This window comes from Cygnus olor, chromosome 11 (assembly GCF_009769625.2).
Source record: "Cygnus olor isolate bCygOlo1 chromosome 11, bCygOlo1.pri.v2, whole genome shotgun sequence".
Taxonomy (NCBI): Eukaryota; Metazoa; Chordata; class Aves; order Anseriformes; family Anatidae; genus Cygnus; species Cygnus olor.
Genome location: NC_049179.1, coordinates 8,534,213 through 8,556,996, shown reverse-complemented (window position 1 = coordinate 8,556,996; position 22,784 = coordinate 8,534,213). Strand labels below are relative to the sequence as shown.

The 22,784-nt window shown below is 40.1% G+C and overlaps 2 protein-coding genes across 2 annotated transcripts in view; one reads left to right on the top strand and one right to left on the bottom strand.

Moving 5' to 3' along the window:
* The window catches only part of TSPAN3 (tetraspanin 3), a 23,661-nt gene extending 13,426 nt beyond the window's left edge, over window positions 1-10,235 (top strand). The window contains exons 4-7 of the mRNA XM_040570648.1: window positions 2,282-2,383; window positions 3,488-3,640; window positions 3,889-3,972; window positions 9,284-10,235. Coding sequence (XP_040426582.1) covers window positions 2,282-2,383; window positions 3,488-3,640; window positions 3,889-3,972; window positions 9,284-9,376 — 432 coding nt within the window. The 3' untranslated portion in view covers window positions 9,377-10,235. The remainder of the gene's footprint in view (window positions 1-2,281; window positions 2,384-3,487; window positions 3,641-3,888; window positions 3,973-9,283) is intronic.
* The window catches only part of PSTPIP1 (proline-serine-threonine phosphatase interacting protein 1), a 65,301-nt gene continuing 52,389 nt past the window's right edge, over window positions 9,873-22,784 (bottom strand). The window contains exon 15 of the mRNA XM_040570644.1: window positions 9,873-22,784. Coding sequence (XP_040426578.1) covers window positions 22,653-22,784 — 132 coding nt within the window. The 3' untranslated portion in view covers window positions 9,873-22,652.

Here is a 22,784-nt window from a genome sequence, read left to right as displayed (position 1 = left end):
CACAAGCAGTAATGCAGGATCAGAGCTTGAGAGAAGGAAGGGAATGGAGTATCTTTTCAGTGGCAGCTTGGTATTATGCTAACTGAAATGTCTTGCAGGAGTCAGCATTTGGAAACTAAATCTTTAATCTCTTGAGAGGGAGACAGAGGTATTGTTAGTAAAAATGGCTGTCTTCTACTATCCTGTAGTACTCAGTGTCTAGAACTATTATTTTCAAGTGCAATAAGAGTGTCAAATTAACTTACTACCAGTGAACTTGGAGGTGAAATCTGCCTTTATTTTTGGCGAGATAAATAGGGCAACTGTCTCTTGCTAGTATTACTCTTCTATTGCACGCATGGCCTGTGTAGATCTGTGGAGTTTTGTTTTAAAATAAAAAAAGACACCCAAGTCATGCTTATGTAATTTGCATGTCCCTCACATACATGCTGCTGTAATTGAAAAATAAGACAATACACAAGCATGCACTGAAATGCTTTAAAACCTATGTAACAAATTGAGGATACATTTTGGTATATGAACCAGAGTTGTAAATCACTGATGTGGTTTAACCTGGCAGGCAGCTAAGCACTGCACAGCCATTTGCTCACAACTGCCCCCCTCCCTTCTTTCACCGCAGTGGGATGGGGGAGAGAATCAGGAGGAAAAAAGTAAAAGCTCTTGGGTTGTGGTAGAGACAGTTTAATAGTACAGAAAAGGAAGAGAAATGATAATCATACTAGAATGTACAAAGCAAGCGATGCACAATGCAATTGCTCACTACTCACCCACCACTCCCCAGCCTGTCCCTGAGCAGCGGTCCCCTCCCATCCTGGCCAGCCACCCCATATGAATTATTCCATATGATGTGATATGGTATGGGATATCCCTTTTGTCAGTTTGGGTCAGCTGTCCTGGTTCTGTCCCCTCCCAGCTTGTGCATTGTGCACCCTGGCTTCCTTGCTGGCAGGGCAGTACAAGAAGCTGGAAAGTCCTAGACTTACTGTAAGCACAGCTCAGCAACAAATAAAACATCAGTGTGGTATCAGCATAATTTTCATCCTAAATCCAAAACATGGCACTATACCAGCTACTAGGAGGAAACCTAACTCTATCCTAGCTGAAATCAGGACAATCATTAGTTAAATCATAACTGATTTCAAGCTGGTCTGAAACAAGCTGTCTGCAAAGGCTAGATTGACTTTAAGTCATGTCTTGATACAGATCTACTTGTGAAGATAACCAGCATTCTTGTGAGGGGAAATGAAGCTTGTGCTGTTGTTGCAGAAAATTCTCTTCAAACAGTTTAAGTCTCTTTGCAATGATGTGTTGGCAAGATCTTCCTACTATAACTTGCAATCTAAAGAACATGCTTGCTTAGTTCCTGTTCATCTCAGAACTGAACATTCCTTGCACATAATTCCCACTGAATGCAATAGCCCTGAATTGACTTTTTTTCTAATCTTACTCTAGTACCAAATTTTGGCAACACCAAACTCTGTGCATTTAAGGAACAATTTATACTGAAACTTATTACTTGAAAGGTTCTAGTAAGGTTTCCTCTGAAGTGGATATTATCAGAAATCTTTTGGGGGACAAGTGATGATTCCTGGGTGGCATCCATTTTTAAACACGTGTACTTGACAGCATCCTTAGCAGCTTGACTCATCTGCAGTAGCTTTAGGAGCTATTCCAGTAGCTGTTGCTATGTACCATGTACTTCCACCAACATTTCTCAGAAAGTGTGGGGGTGGCGGACTGAACAGCGACCTTGGTCACTGTAAGCTAGAATAATCAGCGAAAAGAGCTCGTCTTTGGGACTCCCCATGCTTTGTTCAGAAGGGGCAGAGCAGGCCACATGACTTAATGATATCCTCATGGTCCCTAATAAAATGAGTTAGCCTGGATGGTTATGCTGGTTTTGGTTTGGAACTTTCAAGGACTAGAAAGCAGAAAGGTGAATATGTGGTCTTCTAGAGAGCTCTTCTCTTCATAGTGTCTGCTGTTATGCCCATGGTGTTATAATAGAAGCCATTTCCTTTCTGAGATGCATTGCAAAGCTACTTTGTCTAAAATCTTACCAAATGTAGCTGCACATTTTTTCTTGGTTGTACGCTCATGGTATCTTTGCAAAAGTCAGGACAGAATATTAAGAAGCTATACCACCAAAGTACACTAATTTCAGATATTAGCGAGTTGTCTTGGTTTGTTGAGTTCTGTAATTAGTAGTGGAATTATTTTACCTAGACCTCTGTTATTTCTGTTGGTGTGCTAATGCTGGTGTTTTGCTAATGCTTTGCAGGTGGAGGATGAAGTTGATCACAGCATTCAGAAAGTATACAATGGATACAATGGGACAAATCCTGATGCAGCCAGTCGTGCCATTGACTATGTACAGAGGCAGGTGAGACTGCCAGATGCATGAAATAATTTTACTGGAGCTTTCCAGTCTGTTCTGTCCATAAAACACAGGTGCTATGTTACTCTGCTACTTGTGACACATCTTCAGCAGTTCTGACAAACTTAGTAAGCAGCAGTCAATAAATAGCTGAACTCTGTTATGACCAGTAAAATTAAGAAATTGTTGGTGGGAAGGTGTATTTTGTGGGGGTTATCAGTGAATCAGTATTTGTATTCAAATATTTAGTACTTCTGTTTTTCTGCAATGGGATTTTGCGGCATGCTCTTATCTGTGCAGTTTCATCTAGAACCATTTGGGGAAGAAAATTGCTCTAGAATCTAGCTGAATGCTGGTCTTGTGAGTTGCTGGATGGGGAGGAGGGGGAATTATGGAAAATGCAGGAGCTTTCAACATTCTTAGAATTGCATCAATAAAATTCTAATATTTGTATATTAAATATCTAGTATGTTTAAAGCAATGATAATACTTCTTAATACCTTGCTTAAATCGCCTCCTGGAATGAAGGACAGGCTCGTAAACTAATACTTAGGGCGGTACCTCTGAGACTGTACTGTACATATGAAACTCCAACTCTGAACAGAATTGTATTTATGTTCAGTTGGTTCATTCTTGAAGGCTTCCTCTTTTGCATAGCCACATGTCTATGTGGCCATATAAAATGAACTTCAATTCTGCATTGAAGTCTTGTGAGAAGAACAAACTCTGGTTCATGCCAGGACTACATCCAGAGAGTGTAGGTTTTTTCAAGCATCTGTCATAAACTTTATTGGTAGAGCTGTTCTGAGCTGTAAATAACATTCTTTGTCTTGTCTTGGGGGCACAGAGGAAAAATGGCTCATCAAATGTTCCCCAAGAACTGGCACTTCCAGTCTGTTTTCTAAGGACTTAAATGACTTAAGGCTGCAGGCCACTTAACAATCCATTCAGTCCATGATTTACTTTGATAATGCTGTCAAATAACTTCTGTTACTGAAGTAACAGTCAACCAGACCGTAACATGTTTGTGGTTTTGGTATTGCAATTAGAACTGTTTCATCCAACTTCATGATTGGTAAACATGGTGAGTCTTTACCTGTATGTTTTCAGCTGCGCTGTTGTGGGATCCATAACTACTCAGACTGGGAGAACACTGTCTGGTTCAAGCAAACTAAAAACAACAGTGTGCCACTTAGCTGTTGCAAAGCAGCTCTCAGCAATTGTACTGGCAGTTTGACCCGTCCAATGGACCTTTATTCTGAGGTAAGACAGCCAAAACATGAACTTAGAGCAAAGTACAAGTCCTGTTCTTTTGCTGACAATCATTTAATTTTCTGTTTAGTGGAACTGTAAAGTTTGGGGTGAAAGGAATTATGATTAATAGGAAATAAATATGTCCTCTAAAGAAAAACGCTGCTTATATTTCTGCCCTGTTTGATGCTTTTGGGGGTTTTTGGTGTGTATCTAAATGTGGTTGCCAGAGGGATATATAACAAGTCTACTTGTTTTAGGGCTGTGAGGCTCTGGTTGTAAAGAAGCTTCAAGAGATAATGATGTATGTCATCTGGGCAGCACTAGCATTTGCCGCTATTCAGGTAAGCGAATATTCTTTATTTATAAACTCAAATGAAATTGTGAACTGCTGTCCAGGTTATTACAGTTATGTACAGGGCGTCAACAGCTTTGGTTTGTACTTCGTTTGAGAGACAGATGAGCCTCAGTCAAAAGGACCTAAACACCTTAACACAGAACTTCTCAACTAAGCATGGTTTAAAAACTACTGCGATGAGTGTGCATTGTTAGATTTGAAGGTAGCTGAACATTAACAGTAGTAATTGACTAGAATGTAAATGATAAGTTACATCTTAAACTGATTATCTTTAAGCATCAAGTATCTATCAATGTGCTCTGAAAGCATTTAACACTTGAAGAATTTGTATAGTATTTAATTTACAGCTTTGAAACAGATGGCTCATACTTCATGCTGTTTTAGAGGTACATCAGCTTAAGTATGCTTCATGGCATATGTACAATGTCGACACCCACAAAATAAGGCAGGGTTTTCGATAGCATGTTCTGCTTTTGTTTGATTGATCTTTGCATTGTCTTGAAGGTGCTGTACTTGGAAAAAAAAAAAGCTCAAAGCTAGAGACAGCAGCTACTTAAAATCGAAAGAAGGCTGTCTCATAGGAATCCAAATGGTTGTAGTTTCTCCGGTCATAAAAAGTAACTGGGGAAATAAACTAATGTGCATCTCATTATTTACGAAGATTGAAAACAAATAAACCTATATGACGATGTCTCTTAAACATTTCTGTAAAATCAGAATTTTGTGCTTTCATCAATCAGGCAGGTTTAGTACATTAATCACATTTTCAGTTTGTGTCAGTATTATGGTCTCTGAGAAATTTACTATATATGCTGAATCCCAAGAGATTTAAAAACTGATTTCAAAGTAATTTTATGCCCTTAATAGCATTTGAATTCAGAAAACATTGTTCCTGTTGAATTGAGAAGCTTAAGCACTTTAATTTTCAAAACCAGCTTTAGAGCTGGTTTGTATGTTTGAAGGTAAGTAAATAATCCTTTGCAAACAGTTTTGTGAAAATAGCCAAATTTCTATTTCAGTGCTGCAAGGCTGTATTCATAGGTAACAGTGTATACTGTAATGTTGTTGAATGGTCCAGAACCAGATTTCTTCAGATATGAAGTTTGAAATTTGGTGACATCTATGCTTAGTCTTCCAAAGGAAGATTTTTTTAAATTGTCATTCTTAAAATTTTAACTGTTAAAGCAATATTCAGTCTGTTCAAACACTGAAATATTTCTGTAATTAAAATGAAGGTATTTCCACAACCATGGTTACTGTGGCAGATTTTTATGTATGAGAAAATGTATGTTATGAGGCTGGGTGAGCTGAATAGAGAGGAGGAGGCATTATTCCCAATACTGGAGTTTGCAGGTTGATCAATAGGTCTACTCTAAAGTGCAGTACTATTATAATCCTCTTTGGGATTGGACCAGAATTTCTACCACAGGTAGAATGGAAATGTGACCACTTGTATCCTTCTGTTCTTCCTGGGTCACCAATTCTAGGCAAGCATGGTGTTTTTATACTTTATGCAGTGGGTACGCTTTGATTTGTCTCCACATGTCAGTAATCAAGCTATTGGCAAAAGTGAATGGATAAACAGCTTGGAAGAAAATAAGAACATTAAAGCAATTTCTTTCTTTGCTGCAGCGTAACAATACAATGTGTCACAAGTTGTGCCATTGGTTTGGACAAGTGAATAAAATAGAGTACAGGGTGTTAGGAATACCTTTGAAATTTCTGTCCAGTAATATTCACTGAGTGGTAATCAGATTTAAGTTTATCGGAGGTCGTATTCTTATATCTTTGCTCCACATTTCAAATGTTTGTAAATTGGCATGTTTTAAGAATGCTTTAGTTTAAGACAAGTTAATACTAAATCACATTCAAACTATTCTTTTTATTGCCTCCCAAAAACTAGGATGTAAGTTGTGACATCCTCTGTTGTGGTTTAGCCTGGCTGGCAGTCAAACACCACACAGCCGTTCGCTCACCCTCCCCCCTCCCTCTCCGGGATGGGGGAGAGAAATGGGAAAGTGAAGCCTGTGAGTTGAGATAAAGACAGTTTATTAAGAGAGGGAAAAGAATAACAACAATAATAATAATAATAATAGTATTAATAGTAATAATGTGTACGAAATAAGTGATGCACAATGCAATTGCTCACCACCCGTTGACCAATGCCCAGCCTATCCCCGAGCAGCCAGCCACCCCTCCACCCCGGCTAGCCACCCCTATATATTGTTCAGCATGACGTCAGATGGTATGGAATACCCCTTTGGCCAGTTTGGGTCAGCTGTCCTGGGTCTGTCCCCTCCCAGCTTCTGCTGCATCCCTAGCCTGCTCGCTAGCAGGACAGAGAGAGGCTGAAAAGTCCTTGGCTTGGTGTAAGCACTGCTCTACAACAATTAAAACATCAGCATGTTATCAGCGCTCTTCTCATCCTAATCCAAAACATAGCACCCTGCCAGCTACTAGGAGGAAAATTAACTCTGTCCTAACTGAAACCAGGACATCCTCCTATTTGGAATACAGAATTGAAGTATGTACATAGCATGATTCTCCGCAAAATAGGCTGCAGGATAATTGCAGTGTAGATAAAAATGTAAACTTCAGCAAATGGCCTGTAACCTAGGCTGTGTCCTGTAGAGGAAGAATAATCTGTTTTGGTCAGTTCTATTACCACTCCTAGAAATGCTGGATAGAGTCCACTCAGAACTGATTTTTAGTTTGTATGTTATGCAGTGCGGTAAGACTGTTCAAAATTTACCTCATAGTTTACAATAAGCAAATCTAGCTTTCACCCCTTTCTTTAAAATGAAAAGACTGAGAAGATGAGAATAGAACTTCTCTGAGGATTTTAATTTGTGGGAAAACTCAGTCTTTTCTGCATAGAATTAATTTCTAGTGTGTGTGTTCCAGTTACTCTTGAAGTGTGTGGTAATTCCTTTGTCTAAAACAGTGACAGCTCTGAACTATTAATAAATTGGAGGCAACCTGAAGGGAGCAAAGGTATTGCAACATGCTAAGTGCTGCTTGATGAGCTGCAAAGTTCATACTTAAAGATATCTTCTGTAGTTAGCGATAATTTGTGAGATATTAAATTTGGCATATCTATACAGCCAATGAGGTTTTTAAGCAAAAAAAGGTAAATTAGTTTGGTGAAAGAAGATGGGCCATGGTTAATGCTAGCAGGCAAATTAAAAACAAATTTCTGACTGTGGGAGACGTCTAAACTTTTCTTGATGCTGTTCAGGCTTTACAAGATGCATCTATCATGCCTCAACAGAATTCTAAAAGATTTTGTTTACAATATTATTAAGTAGAGATTGAAGAGATACAGAATCAAATGCCTTAAAGAAGGTTTTAGAGATGCCAGCGCATCTTTTGAGAGTTATATGCTGAATTATTTCTGTGAAGAAAATAGAACCGTAGGGAGTCCATTCTGTGCTCACAGTGAATTCCAGGAATATGCTTGCTAGCTTCCTAAAGTGTGTAAATGTTTTTGATATTGACTCAAAAACTGATTAGATAAGTCTGTTACAGTACTTGATTGTTTTGGATTTTACACAACTCCATAAATTGGATGTCTTCAGTCAATTGACCAGGATTCTTTATGTGAATAACCATAAATGTGATGGAACTAGTTTTACTATTTGAATACATGGCTAGAATGACTTATGGCAAAAAAAAAATAAAGGAGTCGTTTGTATAGCACTCTTCATTTTATCTTGTTTTCGTCAGCATAAAAGAAAGTCTTCGTGCTTGTAGCATACAACCCTTCTTCAGAGTTTTGTAGCCACAGGGAGTTACCACAAATCTTGCATGTCTAGCTTGTTTTTTTCTAATTGTGGATGCTACCTCTTCCTTTGGAAGGGTTCTGTCCATGAAGAATGCTTTTCATGTAAGTCAGTTCTTCCTCTTACTCTGACAAGAGCATAATACATATAGCATTTATAGGAGTTAGCCTGTGAACTGGAACCATCCAAGTACTAGCTGAAAGTAAAGGAAGATTTCATTTTTACCAATAGGCTGAAGGGCCATACTCTAGGTTACTCCCAATAGGCTATTTCTGGACCTGAGCTGAATCTGGCTATAGATCCAAAGCAGAGAATAAAATATGGACAATTATTTTTAATTTTTATGTCTTGTTCCTTTCCAGGAAATACAGAGCTTGGACTAAAATTTCATCATGCTTCTTAATCACTGCTTATTTAGACTTAACTAAGATTTTAAAAACTTCTTTCATCTTTCAGCACGCTTAAGTACCAAGTTGCATGTACATTCAGTTAAGCTTTGGTTTCTGAAACTTGTTATGCATGTGACATTTGCATCAGACTTCATTTAAAAAATAATAATTCTTCCCATCAAGTGACGTATTTTCACAAAACATCATGCTTTATACTTGGTTGGCTGGTCTCCAGTTTAATTCTTTTGTGCTTCCCATTCAAGTCTCTCATGTTGTTCTGTTTAAGTAACTTACTGCCTGGGTGATGCTTTATAATCCAGAGCTATGATAGGAGCATCTTGAAGTAGACTTTTATCTGTGAATAGACTCTTTCCCTGTATGCATATGAAGAAATCAAGATAATCTCTTATGTCACTAGAAGCTATTGTCAATGATTGCAGACTTTGGAACACATCACTGAACTTGAATAAGTCTATACCTACCCCCTGAAAAAAATCTACTCTCAAAAAATATGCAACCTTCCTAAAATCATACCCTGAATCCCTGATCATATTCATTTGATTCAAGTCTTATAAATGTATACAAAGTGATCATAACACTAAATTCCTGGCAAACTTGCCTGCATAGTTACAGCTCTGAAATTTCAATGGCAAGAAATTCACTTTTAGTGAATAATTCACATCGGCCTTGAGCTTTCTAGTATAGCATATTAACAGATTGAGCATTTGAAGTAAGGTGGAGCAGCTTCACAGAATGCTTAGTTTTTTCATCATAACAACTGAGGCTGATGTATTTGAATTTCACTTCATTGTCTTTCATAACACATGCAGTATCTGAAGCTGTGTCTTTCGGGAAGAAATCAGTCATTTTTCCGTCTGAATTTTTTGAGGCAGCATCCAAGTGGCTGACCAAACCCATGTCTAGGATCTTTCAAGAAATTAAGGCTGAAGTTTGTGGCCCTTGTTTTTTGCAGCAGGAAGTGAAGCTTTTTTCAATAACAATGCGTTTGTTGCTGTTTGTTATGGACATTCATGGTGCTATGAAGCATGCTGACAATTTCTGTGCAGAGGTTAAATCATGAAGTATGTTCTTTGTACTCAGCTTGTTTTCTTTTTTTTCTCCATAGCTTCTGGGCATGTTGTGTGCCTGTATAGTACTATGTAGAAGGAGTCGGGATCCTGCTTACGAACTTCTCATCACTGGCGGAACCTACGCCTAGAAGAGAATGGGAACGTGGTTCAATCTTATCTCACTTGTGTGGAAGGTGAACGGGCCAGGTTTACTGCAATAGCTTTCTTGCCCTAAGCTTAGTCAAAGCGCACCTTTCACAGATGAGGGGAGCTGTACTGTACACTGGTGACGGGCAAAACAACTCAGCTTTACACACACCCATATAATTAATTACCTGTGACTTTCACTGTTTTAGCCAGCTATTCATGTATCTAAATGTTTTAGTATGCTAGTAAACTTTCTAATTTCAGAACCATTTGCAAGTTAAGTGTGATTTGGTTGATATGAAAGTCAAAGGATGTGTTGGTGGATTACCTCTAAGCATTAACTGACTGATTCTTGCATATAGAGAGAGTTTGTTAAACCTTCACTACATGGAACTTCTTTGACTGAAGTTGTAAAAAAAAAAAAAAAAAAAGCCAGCTGTATTCAATTTGAAAAATATTTTAACCTTGCCCATCACCAGTGTCACTTTTTTTTAAAAAAAAAAAAACACTTAAGTCCAGTAAACTTTATATATAATGGTAAAAACAAAACAACAAAAAAACTAACCAAAATTTTAGGTACATAAGACTAAGTTTTGACCTTCAGAGATCAAACCTTTCAAGCATTAGTGTTTTAAAATACGAGCTGGCTTTTCAGGAGTATAATGTATGCACTACTGTTCTATAATGAAATATTTCATTTTTTTCTATGAAGAGCAGTTTTATGTGTTGAGTGAACTGTAGACTGTAGATCTTAAACTGGTTTGGAAATAATGTAGCCATGTAGAGTAGCAAAGTAGTATGTGAAAGTGATCTCAACTGTAAATAGTAAACCTGATTAAATAAATCTCTGTATATCCTCCCTATAAACATGTCTGGTTTTCTGTTTAAGATTCCTATGTATATGTTCAAATGGTATCCTCATGTGCTGGAAGTGTAACCGTTCGTATATGAAAGCATCTGTCTTAGAGATCTAAGTGAGGTCATCTAAGGTTTGGTGGAAGCTTGTTTGTCACATTACTTTTTATTTGAAACAGTACAACATAGTTAAACTTTGTGGAAAGGAAACACTTTGTGAATACCATTCCGGAAGAATCTGTCATTTCTCAACAGTGGGGGATGAATATTGTAACTGCTGCGTCTTAATTACACATTAATCTGCTTTATGATACTCAGATACTTAGTCACTGCTCTGCTTTCAATGGTTTCAGTTACAACATTCTTTGCAGAAGACAGGAATGTTAAGAACTTCTACTGTGGTTGATTGTGCTTTATCATGCAAACTACATTTGTTCCACCAAATTGATGGCAATGTAACGTTCTCAGATACCCAAAGAAATGTCACTTAGGAAAAGGGAATTCTGATGTGCGTTAATGATGTTAAGGCCAATATGACCTGAGAGATTTAAGTTTTAGAGATGTTTCGGTACTGTAGAAGCATGCTTGTGGACTGCTCTGTTAATTTCTAAATGTGGGTTGCAGATAATATGCTATTAGGTTTTCATTCTTAGGATTATATGTGGGTTAATAATAACCTGAAAGGCCTCCTGGGACTCTAGTATTAAATTCAGTGAATGTGGGAAATAAGCCTGCTAACAATCAACTGTCAGGAGAGTGGATGAATAAGGGTTATGTGCATCATGTTGTATTCCATATATTACACATGCTTGGTAAGATCCCAGACTAATGAGACTGAGATAACTCTGGGTTGTAAGAATCAGACCAGGGCAGGTTTTAAAACAGATTACTGTATTCCAGGCTGTCTGCTAATGTTAATAAAACCGTGCTCTTAACAAACTATTCATGTGCTCTGACAGCAGAAGACCAGATTTCTGTCCTGTGGGAAAAAGCGTGCTATTAGGAGCTGTTTCTCTTTAGCGAGCTGCTGAAGCTCTATGCCTTTCTGCTTCACTCATTGCTGAACAGTGTAAGTAAGGTTTGTGTTGAAAAGTCTTCACCGGAGTCAAAGACCCACATCCCAACACGATTAGGTGGCTTTTGCTGTTGAGCAAGAAACTGCGTTATTGTTAGATCATGGTGGAAAGGTCTTAATAGCACAAGTCTGTCAAGTAACACTTAAATAAGCAGATTTTCTTCTTTGTTACCTGGTTTGCGACTCCTTAAATGAAGTTACATGGAAACAGCTCAGGCTCCTGTAAACATTCAAGACAGTATTTTCCAGTATTGACTTCAATGTCATAATGAACAAAACAGCTTCTTGTCCATCTAAGAAAAAAATAAACTTGTGTGAGCAGGATGGAGTAGTGTTTTATGGTAGATGGTCAGCTGCAAGTTTATCTAGCTGTTACTGTTGAATCCTGTTTAGTGCAGGACTTGAATCTGCAGTGCAGTACAAAATTAACTCCACTACTAGCTTAAAATAAGCTCAAGTATTAAAGGGAACTGAGGTATGGCAGCACACAACTTAGTAGCAGCTACTTAATATTACTGAGAAAAATACTGTAAAATAGCCTGTGCTTCATGAAGTACAGGTACACTGCTTCCAGTAACAGCCAGTTTGGTTTGCTCAATATTGCTGTAGTTTCTAGTGTAGGTTCTACCAGAGCCATGTGTTAATCTGTCTTGCTCAGTATTTCTCTGGTCTGCACTGTGATCCTCTATCGTTTTCTCTCAGCCTTTTTCCTGTGTACGCTAGCTACATACTTGAAGCTGAGTAATGAGAATGAGTACCATTCTCATTAACATTTTAAACCTGAATTCTTGATTTCTCCTTCAATTTAGTATCACTGATTAACTTTTTTTGCTTTCTTCTTCCAGGCACAGCATCAGTATGTTTCACTAGTTTAAAAGTGCAGCATTCTAGGAATTCCTGTTTGTGTTTCCTCTAGATTATCTTGTAGCTGGACACAAGGCAATCCTACTTTTTTTTGACAAGTTATAAATGTCACATTTCTGAGCTTTTGGATGCAGTTATGTTGACTGCTCCCAAGAGGTTTCTTCTGTGTACTTTTCTTGAATACACAATAGGGTGTTCTTATTCCCTTACTTTGTCTGCTATGACTTATGCAGTGTCTACCAGGAATCAGATCTGTTGCAGTAAGATCTTAGAGCATAGGAAATATAGAACTAATAAATGACTTTTGGTACCCCATTGATAGACTTGATAGAAGCTCTGTAGGACTGGTTACACTGTAGTACATTGATAACACTTTCATGTTTCACTGCACTGCCAGATAATGATAAGGCTATCTATGAAGTCTAGCCACTTCTCAGCATCTATTACTTGTACTGTTAGTTCAGCCAGTGAAACTGTTAATACTAGCCATGTTGGGTGATTCAGATGGCAGAAGGTTTGGGTTTTCATTAAGGGGAGTGGGTAGATCTGTTCTGTATTGCTTGACAGTAGTTCAATTTCCAGTTTCAAATAGCAGTATGTTTACTTCACCATAGCTGCGTAGTTGAAATGGCTGCTCAGCCAAACCACCTGGGTCTGGTGTCTCCTGTTGAAGAGGAAATGAGGTCCCTGTGCAGACTGCACAAGAAATTATTCAAAGAATGATTGAATGTGTAGGTGCTCCATGGAGTACACAAGCATGTAGCTTGCGTCAGGGAGCCTCAAGTGAACCAGAGCTTTTTAACATGAGATTAGAATTGCCTTTGGGGTGGTGGTGTTTTTTCTTTCACATAAATCTATCTTCTTGCTGCTATTAGAATTACTTTTAAATGCTTTGGCATGCAAGTCCTGTGCTTTACTTTCAGAAGTGCAATGTGTGGCTTGTGAGAATATGAGAGCTGCATTCAAGCCATGTAGTCCCGTAAGGTATGGTCAGGTTTGGGTTTATTAACTGGGAAAAGAAAGGCCTAATAAGTGCTAGTTAATGTTAGTAAAAGTAACTAAATCTGTCTTGGTAGCGGGAGGATGACAGGTCTTGATTTTTTTTGTACTTGGAGTTTCAGATGACATTTGAGATACTACTTGTTAAAACAGATATAGTGATAGCCTCTGCAATAAAGAGTTAGTGGAGTTTGTAACCAACTGAAGTTTAAGCCTTAGATAAAATCCCACTGAAAAGTAATAGAAGTCTCTGAGTGCAGCGGGTCTTAGTCTTTCATGCGCGCCGTATCCTCTAGCATTTGCACGTACTTGTGTGAATGCAGTGCTTAGCAGACTGCCACTTGAATCTCCAAATTGTGTTTAAGTTTTCACTCTTCACTGCCGTTGTCAGTGGTTGGAGCAGCTGCCCCTTCTACATATAAGCTGACTTCCACTTCCAAATCTCCTTTTAAAGTCTCAGCTTGCTAATATTCTCCGTGCTGTACCTCTGTACCTTCTTACAGCTGGTCTGTTCCCTCTGGAGCTGCATTGAGTAGGTGGAAAAGTCTTTTTGGGGCAGCATCTTTTTAAAATGTATTGTATGCTTGGGAAGCTGCTAAAAACAAACTGATATCAAGGCATGTCTGAAATAGTGCTAGGATACAGCTTCCCCTACCTGACAAACTGCGGAGCTTGATGCAGTGGCCTATAAAGTAGCAATGGTATTTGGCTGCCAAGGGCTGTGCACAGCTGTTGGTTGATGAGATCCTAACAGTCTTTTCCTGTTTCCCTTAGTCTCACATTCTCTCTCATATTTCTAGCCTGCTTCAGCAGATCTTTTGTTTCCTTTGTAGGGTTGTCTTTTGTGAATTTGCTATTTGTTCAGCTTGGTTTTTGTGATATTGTTCAGGAGAGAGCAAAAATCAGTGACAATATACAAGTTATGCTGCTGCTTTGTTGGGAAGTCTAGGTATGATCTGATATTGATGTGACAGTGTTAGGATTTGCCTGTGTGCAAGCAGCCCTGAAAAAGACCTGTGCCCATATGTAGCAGTGGTGCAAACTTTGCCTTTCTCTCCTACTACCAGGTGAAAGGGCAATCTCCAAAAAAATGCTGAAGTAGTCCTGTAACGTTTCCTTCCACGTAGCATATCACTAGGATTACTGCTCAAAAGGAAGGTTTAATCCCAGGCTACTTATTGCTAGAATGAGGAACAGAGTGCTAGGTAAGCACAGCTGTGCAGCTGCTGCTTGCACATGTTACATCCCAGGCAGTTTTAATAACATCCTGACAGCTGGCTGGGGTAGCAGAGGTAAATGTGGGATGCACATTTTGTCCACCTGTTTATTCACTTCCTCACTGTGGTAGTTTGTTTCATGATGCATGCTTAGTCCAATCTGAATTAGTCCTGCTGTGGTCAACTGGCTGTAATTGTGTGACTGCAATAGCCTCTGCTGGATATGTGCCTGATGGTGGTCGTTCCCTCCATGTATGGACCCCAGCGTAGCTGTCCAGCTGTATTTCATATGATGTATTTACGCTGCAGATGGATGTAAAGTACAGCTAACCCACAGCCTAAAAGCATGGCCAGGTTTTGGTAGACCACTTGAACCATGCAAATAAGATTTCAAGTCTGGCAACTTAACAGGGATTGACTTGGTGATCTAGGTTGTCCTGCCAGAGCAAGCCAAGGATGACTACTGCAAAGTTTCAAAACTTTAAGTGCTCCACAATGGATAACACTTCTCTCACCTGTTTCTTCTACCCAGCTTCTCCTGAGTGATCATGTTTCCAATCAAAGCTTTATGAGATTAAATTCTCTGCCAGAGGAAAGCCTGCAAAAATGGGTTGCAACTGGTGAGTCATAGTAGTGTGGGGCCACAAGAGTTATTGCTGTTGATGCTCTGGAGAAGGAACAGCTTTACTTTCATCTTCAATGTGTAGTGCTTTGAGCAGCAGCCTCTTTGACCAAATGGGCTTCTGCCCATTTCAGAGATTAACTTGAGCTCTTCCCAGGATGAGCTGCTGTCAGACCTTTGCTAGAATTATGCTGTGACTGAAGAACTAGAACTCACTTCCTTCATGCAAATTAAGTGCTTAAGCAAATCTCTGACATTTGAGGTGCTTGAGAGCATCTATGATTCCTTGCATGCAAAAGCAGTCTGTTTTGTAGACCAAAGCAAGAACGGAATCAGTCGGGGAAAACTGCTTTTGAGCAAAACTCTGAAGTGTTTCTCTCATTCTCTCACCTGGAATGAAGAAGCAGTAGATATTAAATAATGCTTGCCACTGAATGAGGCTGCTAGCAAATCAAGTGAAGTGGGGTAGTGTTGAAATGCTCTCAATTGCTAGAGAAGGATAAGCTGCCCTTGGTAAAGATTGCCTTGTGTAGATCTGTACTCAGGCCTCAACCAAACAGGCTACAGACAAGGTTATTTCTCAGCAGGTTCTATAGCAGTAGTAGGCAGCCCTGTTCCTGGAAGGTACTTTCAGGATTTGGAAAATGCCCAATACCTGGAAACAATGCTTGTTGCTAAGAGCAGCCTAGCGCTGTACTGTGCTCTTACACTTTGAATGCAATATCCATTTAAGAGCACAAAAGCTGCCATTTTAACCTGGCAATGTTGTAACACACGGGTGGAAACCAAAGGTGTCAGCATCAAGAAATGGGGTGTTGAGAATATAGGACACAAGATGGGAACAAACATAAATTTAGGGCTGACGCTGACAGGTAAGCCGTGTTTTCACAGGACCCTAGAGTGGGTGGATGCGTTTCTTCTACCTCTAGAAGATGGCATCTCTTCTGGGTTTGAATCCCGGACTTGAGCAGTGATGGCAGTAAAACCTTTAGCTGCCACTTAGGGCAGAACAAAGTCACTGCTGCCCATGCCTCCCTTCCTCACAGCAGTTCAAACACAAGGAGGGCTGTGCTGCCGGGCTCTAAAGACAAAGCACTTCTCATGTCTGTCAGTCCATTGAAAGCTTTCCCTTTCACACTTAGGTTAACACTCTTATCCTGGGAAGGTTAAAGTTCATCACTTTCCCAAGAAGTTCCTGCACAGACCATTCTCAGTTTCAAATTTCAGAACAATTCTTCCTTAAATGCAGCTGTTGAGCATTTGTGCCCTTGCGAAGTGGAAGGGAATGTACTCAGCCCCCTCCCCCTGCTCCCTACATTGACTGTGAATGTTATCTCATGTCTGCAACCCCTTTCCCAAAAGCCATGCAGTATCACTGCAAATCAAGCAATGGCAGTGTGTATATAACACAAGTTGTCCTTTTGTACAAGATTTTTTATTGTGAATATTGATCTGACCATCCTCCACTGCTCAGTTACTTGTTCAGAGTGAGTCTGGGACTGAACAATCACAGAAATACGTAGCATGCCAGAAGGCTTGTCAGGTGATGCTGTCAAAATAGCAAACTCCCGATGATGGATGGGTAAACTGATGTGTGAGACTTTGGAGAAGACATACCTTTGCTTCACAAAGCAAATACATTTGTTTTGTTTTATTGTGTTTTTTGTTTGTTTGTTTTTAAAGGGGTTTAGCATGGGTTCTTCAAACAATTGGAAGTGTAATCCCACACTCAGGAAATTTTATTCAAGTTTAGGCTAGATTTTTTTCAGCTTCCCCAGGTGTCCAGAGTCCCTGAGACAGGGGCTACAACAAATGACAACATTTGTCTTCTGTCAGGTGAAACAGGATTTGGTTGTCAAAACACCACTGATGCAATCATAGTTCATTCAGTATAGTACCACTTAACCTGCTGGTTACTTCTCTGTATGTCTGCCTGTGATTTGGTCATTTAATTGAATTATTGTAGGGGCAGCGAAGCTGTGTTATGTTTTCAAATATGTACAACATTGTCTCTTATAAATCTGATAAGTAAAATTCCTTCTGATTTCACAGAACCCCCTAGGATATGTTACCTCTCCCTCTACCCCACCCCTGGTGTCTTTATACCCTCTTCATCATCCAGAAGTTACATGGAAATCCTGGGCTATAAATTGATAGTTACATTTAAAGCCCAGTTCTGTTTGCCCACTGGTTTTGAAGGGTTTTGTCTTTCCCCTTAGAAATTTCAGGCATGTCAAGTCTGATTTCTCCTGATGTTGCTGAAGGATAGCTGGGAGATGTCAGTGGTTTCTATTAGTTTTATATCTACAACTAGTATTTAGTCTATGCCTTGGATCAGGACACAGTGAGACAGTAAATCTGGCTTTGGGGCCCTTGTGCCAGACAGAAATGCTGCAGCTACATGACACACAACAGTGACAGGCTGTAGATTTGCTCTTCACTTTGCACCAAGCAACTTTATGCCAGGTCAGGTGTCATCAGCCCTTCAACAGCTGTTAGAAAGACAGGATGAACATTGTACTATGTGCACTGGCTAATGTGATAGAAGTATGATTATCTGGCCATTCCAGAAACAGATCCAGTTGGCACTGTGTGTGAGCCAGGAGTGCATAAGTCTGAAGGTAACTGTGACCTTGAGCTTCTCTCATCCAAAATGTGAGTTGGCCACTGAAATCGGATAATCACTAACAAGCAGTCTGACTAAAAGTACTTTTCTGGCCCCAGTGTTAGCTTTGTCTCTATCAAGGGGGCGTTTTCATTTTGTTAATAACCTAGTCATAACAGGATGCTAAGTTCTGTTCCTATTCCAAAATCTATTCCACACAAGTATCTTTTCCCCCACCATAAAAACCTACCAATCAGCCCCTGCAGACTCCTAGCAATTATTTACTTTCCAGAAGCCTGTCATGGCCTTTATCTCCTTCCTCAAAAAAAAAAAACAAAGGGGGGGCACAAAAGCCAACAGTTTAAAAGCAGTGTTCTACAGGGTGCTTCCTAGTAATGGAAAAGAAATGGAGCAACTCCTCAGCCATCCTCTCTCCTTTAGCCCCTCCTACAGTGAGCATGCTCAACACCACAGCTGCACTACAGAAAACACCTGTGATGGGAACTCTAGTTAATTTAGGAGACTGCTTAAGATTGCTGGTAGATAGCAGTGACTGACCCTAATCATGTTTTTAATTTTGTTTTGTAACAGCCACCTCTGATTTACTTATGAGGCCTTGCCACTCACTCCTGCCCATAACCCCATGCTAGCAAGAAGATGTGGATCTGAGGAGTGAAGGCCAAGCTCAGGGCACTTTCTTGCTCTCCTTGTTCACTAGCACTGAGTGTAGTTTGTGCTTGAGGTCACATGAAATACTAGTAGCTATGTGGCTGGAGAGCAACAAAGCAAGGGGAGAGCAGGTAGTTTTGAGCAGCAGAGGCTGATTTTCAAGCCTTGGCAGTTTGTTCTATACTGTGCAGAGTTGTTGCCAGTCTACACTGAAGGTTAACAGCAATCTTTCAGTGCAGCGGGCTGTGTTTATGGACTACTGATGTAGGCTCTCCTGGGTTCTGTAAGCCAGCTGCTACCCATACAGCCAAGAGATTTCATAGTACTAGAGAAGCAAGCGTATTCATTTACCCCCAGTGCTTAGGTTAGGTGTTACTAAATGCTCAATCAAGCTACAGTCAGATATGACCTGATGCCTGGCTTATAATGAATCTATTCTTGGTGTCTGTGTGCTTCCACTTAAATTGCATTCAGTAGGGAGTGAGTAAGCTGCAATACGGAGTGTTCACCTAGAAAACTACTTCTGGAGAGGAGCCTCAGACCTCAAATGTACCCTTTTAAGAAGCAAGACAAGAAGGAATCCAAGGTAAGAGTTGCTACTGTTTATTTCTCAGGTATATGATCTGTCATTGCTTTAGCTGAAGTATGCTGGGATTATTCTTAATACAAAGTTCAATCCAGGTTCCTCAAGGAGGTGACAAACACTCCAAAACCTCTAGCAGCTACTGTGTTCCTGGTGTTGCTGGCTGTTCTATCTAATGTAGAATAGGTTGTGTTTTTTTCTTTCAGCTGAGTAGTTGCAAACAATGCCAGAAGCTGTCTGTTGGTAGCAATGGACCTGCAAGCTAAGCAGGAGCTCCTTTTTTTGTGGTTAAGTCCTGACTGCACTGGCTATCCCAGAGCTAGGGCTCGGGGATCCCTGTGTCTCCAGTCTGATGCTGCTTTGTTTGACCCAAATTTTACAACAGGCTTGTGAGCTATTAGTGGTACATTAATCTAATTAATTAAGCTAAAATCTGTTTTGTGCAGAGATGGGCCTCACACTGCACTTATAGGCGTTTCATAATTGTGTATGGATGTTGTTGGTTAAATATTAATGTAAGCAGGCTTTCCTGCTTCTTAATAACAACATGGTAAAGGAGAATAACATGCATATCTGAGTCTGGTTTAAGGGTGCTACTGGTTTGGGTGCCTACTTCCAACTTTAGCATTTTTGCTCCTGCTAAAGTAAAAATAAAACAGATTGCCGCTACACTTCTTTACAGCAGTCTCATGACCGCATTGCTCAAATGCAAAATCCATCGAGGAAAGCAGCAGGTATGAACCTTATAGTCCCTTTCTTTTCTGTTGTGGTCTGTGTGGGTAATGACTCCAATCTTTCTTGTCCCTCTTAATGGAAAGAAGAAGCCTGCAGGTTTCTTATGGCCTAGTAAAATTTCTAGAGGTTACAAGTCTGAAATTGTTCAGCATGAAATATTTATTGTTTGTTGTGCAAGGTGAAGCCTACCCTGCAGTGCTTAGTCAAAAACAGCTCAGTAACTTTATTGCAAATTTGCTCGAATTAGTTTGACTCTATGTGAAGACTAGTCATAGGCTGTAAAGGGGTAGTTAGGCTCCCCCTTGCAGAGCAGCTGGCAAAAGCAAATTTTCACTGGAAACAAGTTATAGTGTGTAAACCCATCCAGAGCACAAGCAGCATAAGTAAAGAGGTAGTCCGCTTATCACAAGTGTGCTAGGAATTAACTTGACTAAGAGTTAACTGGACAAAGCTTTGTGTGCCACTGTTACTCTGGCTACACGTGTTGCTTGGTACGTCCTTGCCAAAAATTGGTAGTCAGGCTGGAGGTAGAGGCTTATCAGAAGTGTTCATCAAAAAAGATTTTTAACCAAAAATGTTGGATTTAGTTTAAGAATGTCTGCCTCTGTATAGGGTCCATTTTGGTTTCACCTGAAAACTAAATGAATGCATCAGTTTTGTTACCAAAGTGTTACCAGGCTGGAGAGGTGACATTGTTGTTAGGGCAGTAACCTACATTTGACCTTCCTGCTTTTCCTCTTGCCTGGGGTGGATGACACCCAAAGTGTGGGTGTACTAAGAGGGTATGGGCATTTTTTGATATCTTCTGTCTCTGACAAGTGCCGACACACTGATGGGGCAAACTGCATAGCTATGGCTTGGTAACTACTTATAAGCCACATTCTTCAGCGTAAAGCAGAGGAATTGAATTATGAGCAAACATTGCTGCTGCTTTTTCATTTCCTGAATAGTCTGGAATTAGCATGTGGGATCCAAATGCTGCAACAGCAGGTAAACTTTGAAATATCTATAGCCTCTTGCAGTTGCAACAGTATTAACTTGGCAGAAAAGATAGGTAGAAACGAAACCAGTTCCTTGAATTAAATAGCAAAAATATGAACTGCTTTGATGGAGTAGAAATAGTAGTCGCTGTTCCAGTAGCTGCCTGCCAGCTGATGTAGACCATATGGGATGTGTAGGCAAAGATGGTCTGTAACGGGATTTCAGGGAAACCAGGACAGGGTATTGTCATGTCTTGTGTGAGACCGTCTGGGCCCCAGAGAAATGAGGAGTCTCAGTAGAGTCCGTGTCATATATAGTTAGAGGAGATGCATCTTAAAGGTTTGGGGGGGGGTTATTCCTCTTTAATTAAGATCATCTGCCAAATAACTACCTATTTAATTATCATTTTATTTTTGTTTATTACAGTTCTCTGTGTGAAAGACTCAGTGCTCAAGAAGCAAATGTATTAAATCCCTCATGCTTCAGGTTTCCTCTCACCCTATACATAAGGAACTGTCATAGTTGTCTGGCAGCAGCCATTTACAGTGTGGTGGCCTAGTTGAAGGCTATTGTGGACCATCTTTCTATCACTGTTCAATTCAGATGTGTTCACAGAAACTTGTCATTGACATCCTCAGCCTGAATGAGCACTACTCTTCATATAATCTGGTGCCATAAATGCCAATCAAGTCCCTGCAGTACCTCTGAGCCTCTTCTAATGAGAGGTACTAAGAGCCCTTCAGCATTGATGCAGATGTGCTGCATAATAGCTTGGGGAAATGTGGGAAGGACAAGTGTGCTATGCAAAGGACTGCAGGAAAATAAAGAGAAAGGGGCTGCAGCAAGTTTTTATTTGATTTCTGAATCAAGAAATTATAATAAGATAATGCAAGTGCTTCTGACCCTCGCTGTGTTTCATTTAAGACAATTGAATTGAATGCCGTGGCTTTTCCTCCTGTCTATATTCCTGTTCCTCTGTTGTCTTAGCTAACAGTTCCGCCCTGCTCCATGCCTTTTTGAGTAGCAATTTAACTCATTTTCCTTGACTTAGTTCGATTTTTGAAAACTGAAAACTGAAACCTTTACAAACAAGGTCATTCTGGCCCCAGAATTAACGCTTTCTGCTTCAGATTAAACTGCTGACATATATATATATTTAACCATATATAAATGCTGAAGAAGGAGGAGTGGTAGAAAGTATTTAATGATCTCATGATAAGTACGGTGGCGGCTGGAAACATTCCTAAATACTAGACTAGAAAGACTGATAGAGCAGTAATCTGTGAAGTACAATGAACCTGCACAGGGCGGCTGCTCTAAAGAGGGTTTGTTGTAGAGCAAACACATCACAAGGAACTGGAAAGGAACCAGGACAGGTCTGTGCCAGCTCTCCCAGAGGTACAGAGGCTGTAGATAGAGACTGAAAAAGCTGTGGCCAGAGGAGGAGAAGGAAAGGATCAGCCAAGTGAACAGTGAAGTTGGAAGGAGAATGTTTGACACTGCTTTGCCATACTTAAAGGACAGAGATCAGGGCAGTGCAGCACTGCTGGAAGGCTGCCTTTTTTTTTTTTCTTTCCCCTCTTCCTTTAAACATGAAAAATCTCAGCGAGGTGTCAGAGAAACTATCCAACCAAGACAAAAGCAGACCTTGGGCTCATCATCTGTCCTTATTTTTGCTGTCCAGTGCAGAGCAGAGCCATGGTTACTTCTTTGTTCTTTTTCCTTTAGTGTACTTAAGTTCTAGGCAGGATTTTTCTCCCAGACTTACCAAGACTTGTAACACTGATGGCGGCACAGTGTGCGGATAGTGGGAAGGAACTCTTTAAGAAACCCAAGTCCTCATCTCACTGAGGTGGGGCCGGTTTTTGCAGACAATGTAGGCCAGAAGGTGCCAGGGGTAGGGAGGGTCAGGGTAGGAAGGAAGAGGAAAGAATGGTCAGTTGGTTATATCCTGACTGGTAACTGTAGAGGACAGTATTATGGGTTGCCCTTGGTCAGCTGCAGCAGCCCTGCATGCTCTTTGTTTTCAGTAGTAGAACGTTTTCAAAGTCTGAGGGTTGGGACTACTCTTCATCAAATCCTTTCAAGATAAGACCCTGGCACAAAGCCTCGCTGCCCGTTCCTTTCAGCTGTCCACCAGCCGTCTTCGCTTTCTTCAATGACAGCTACGATGTCTCCTTCGTTGATGTCCAGTTCATCCATGTT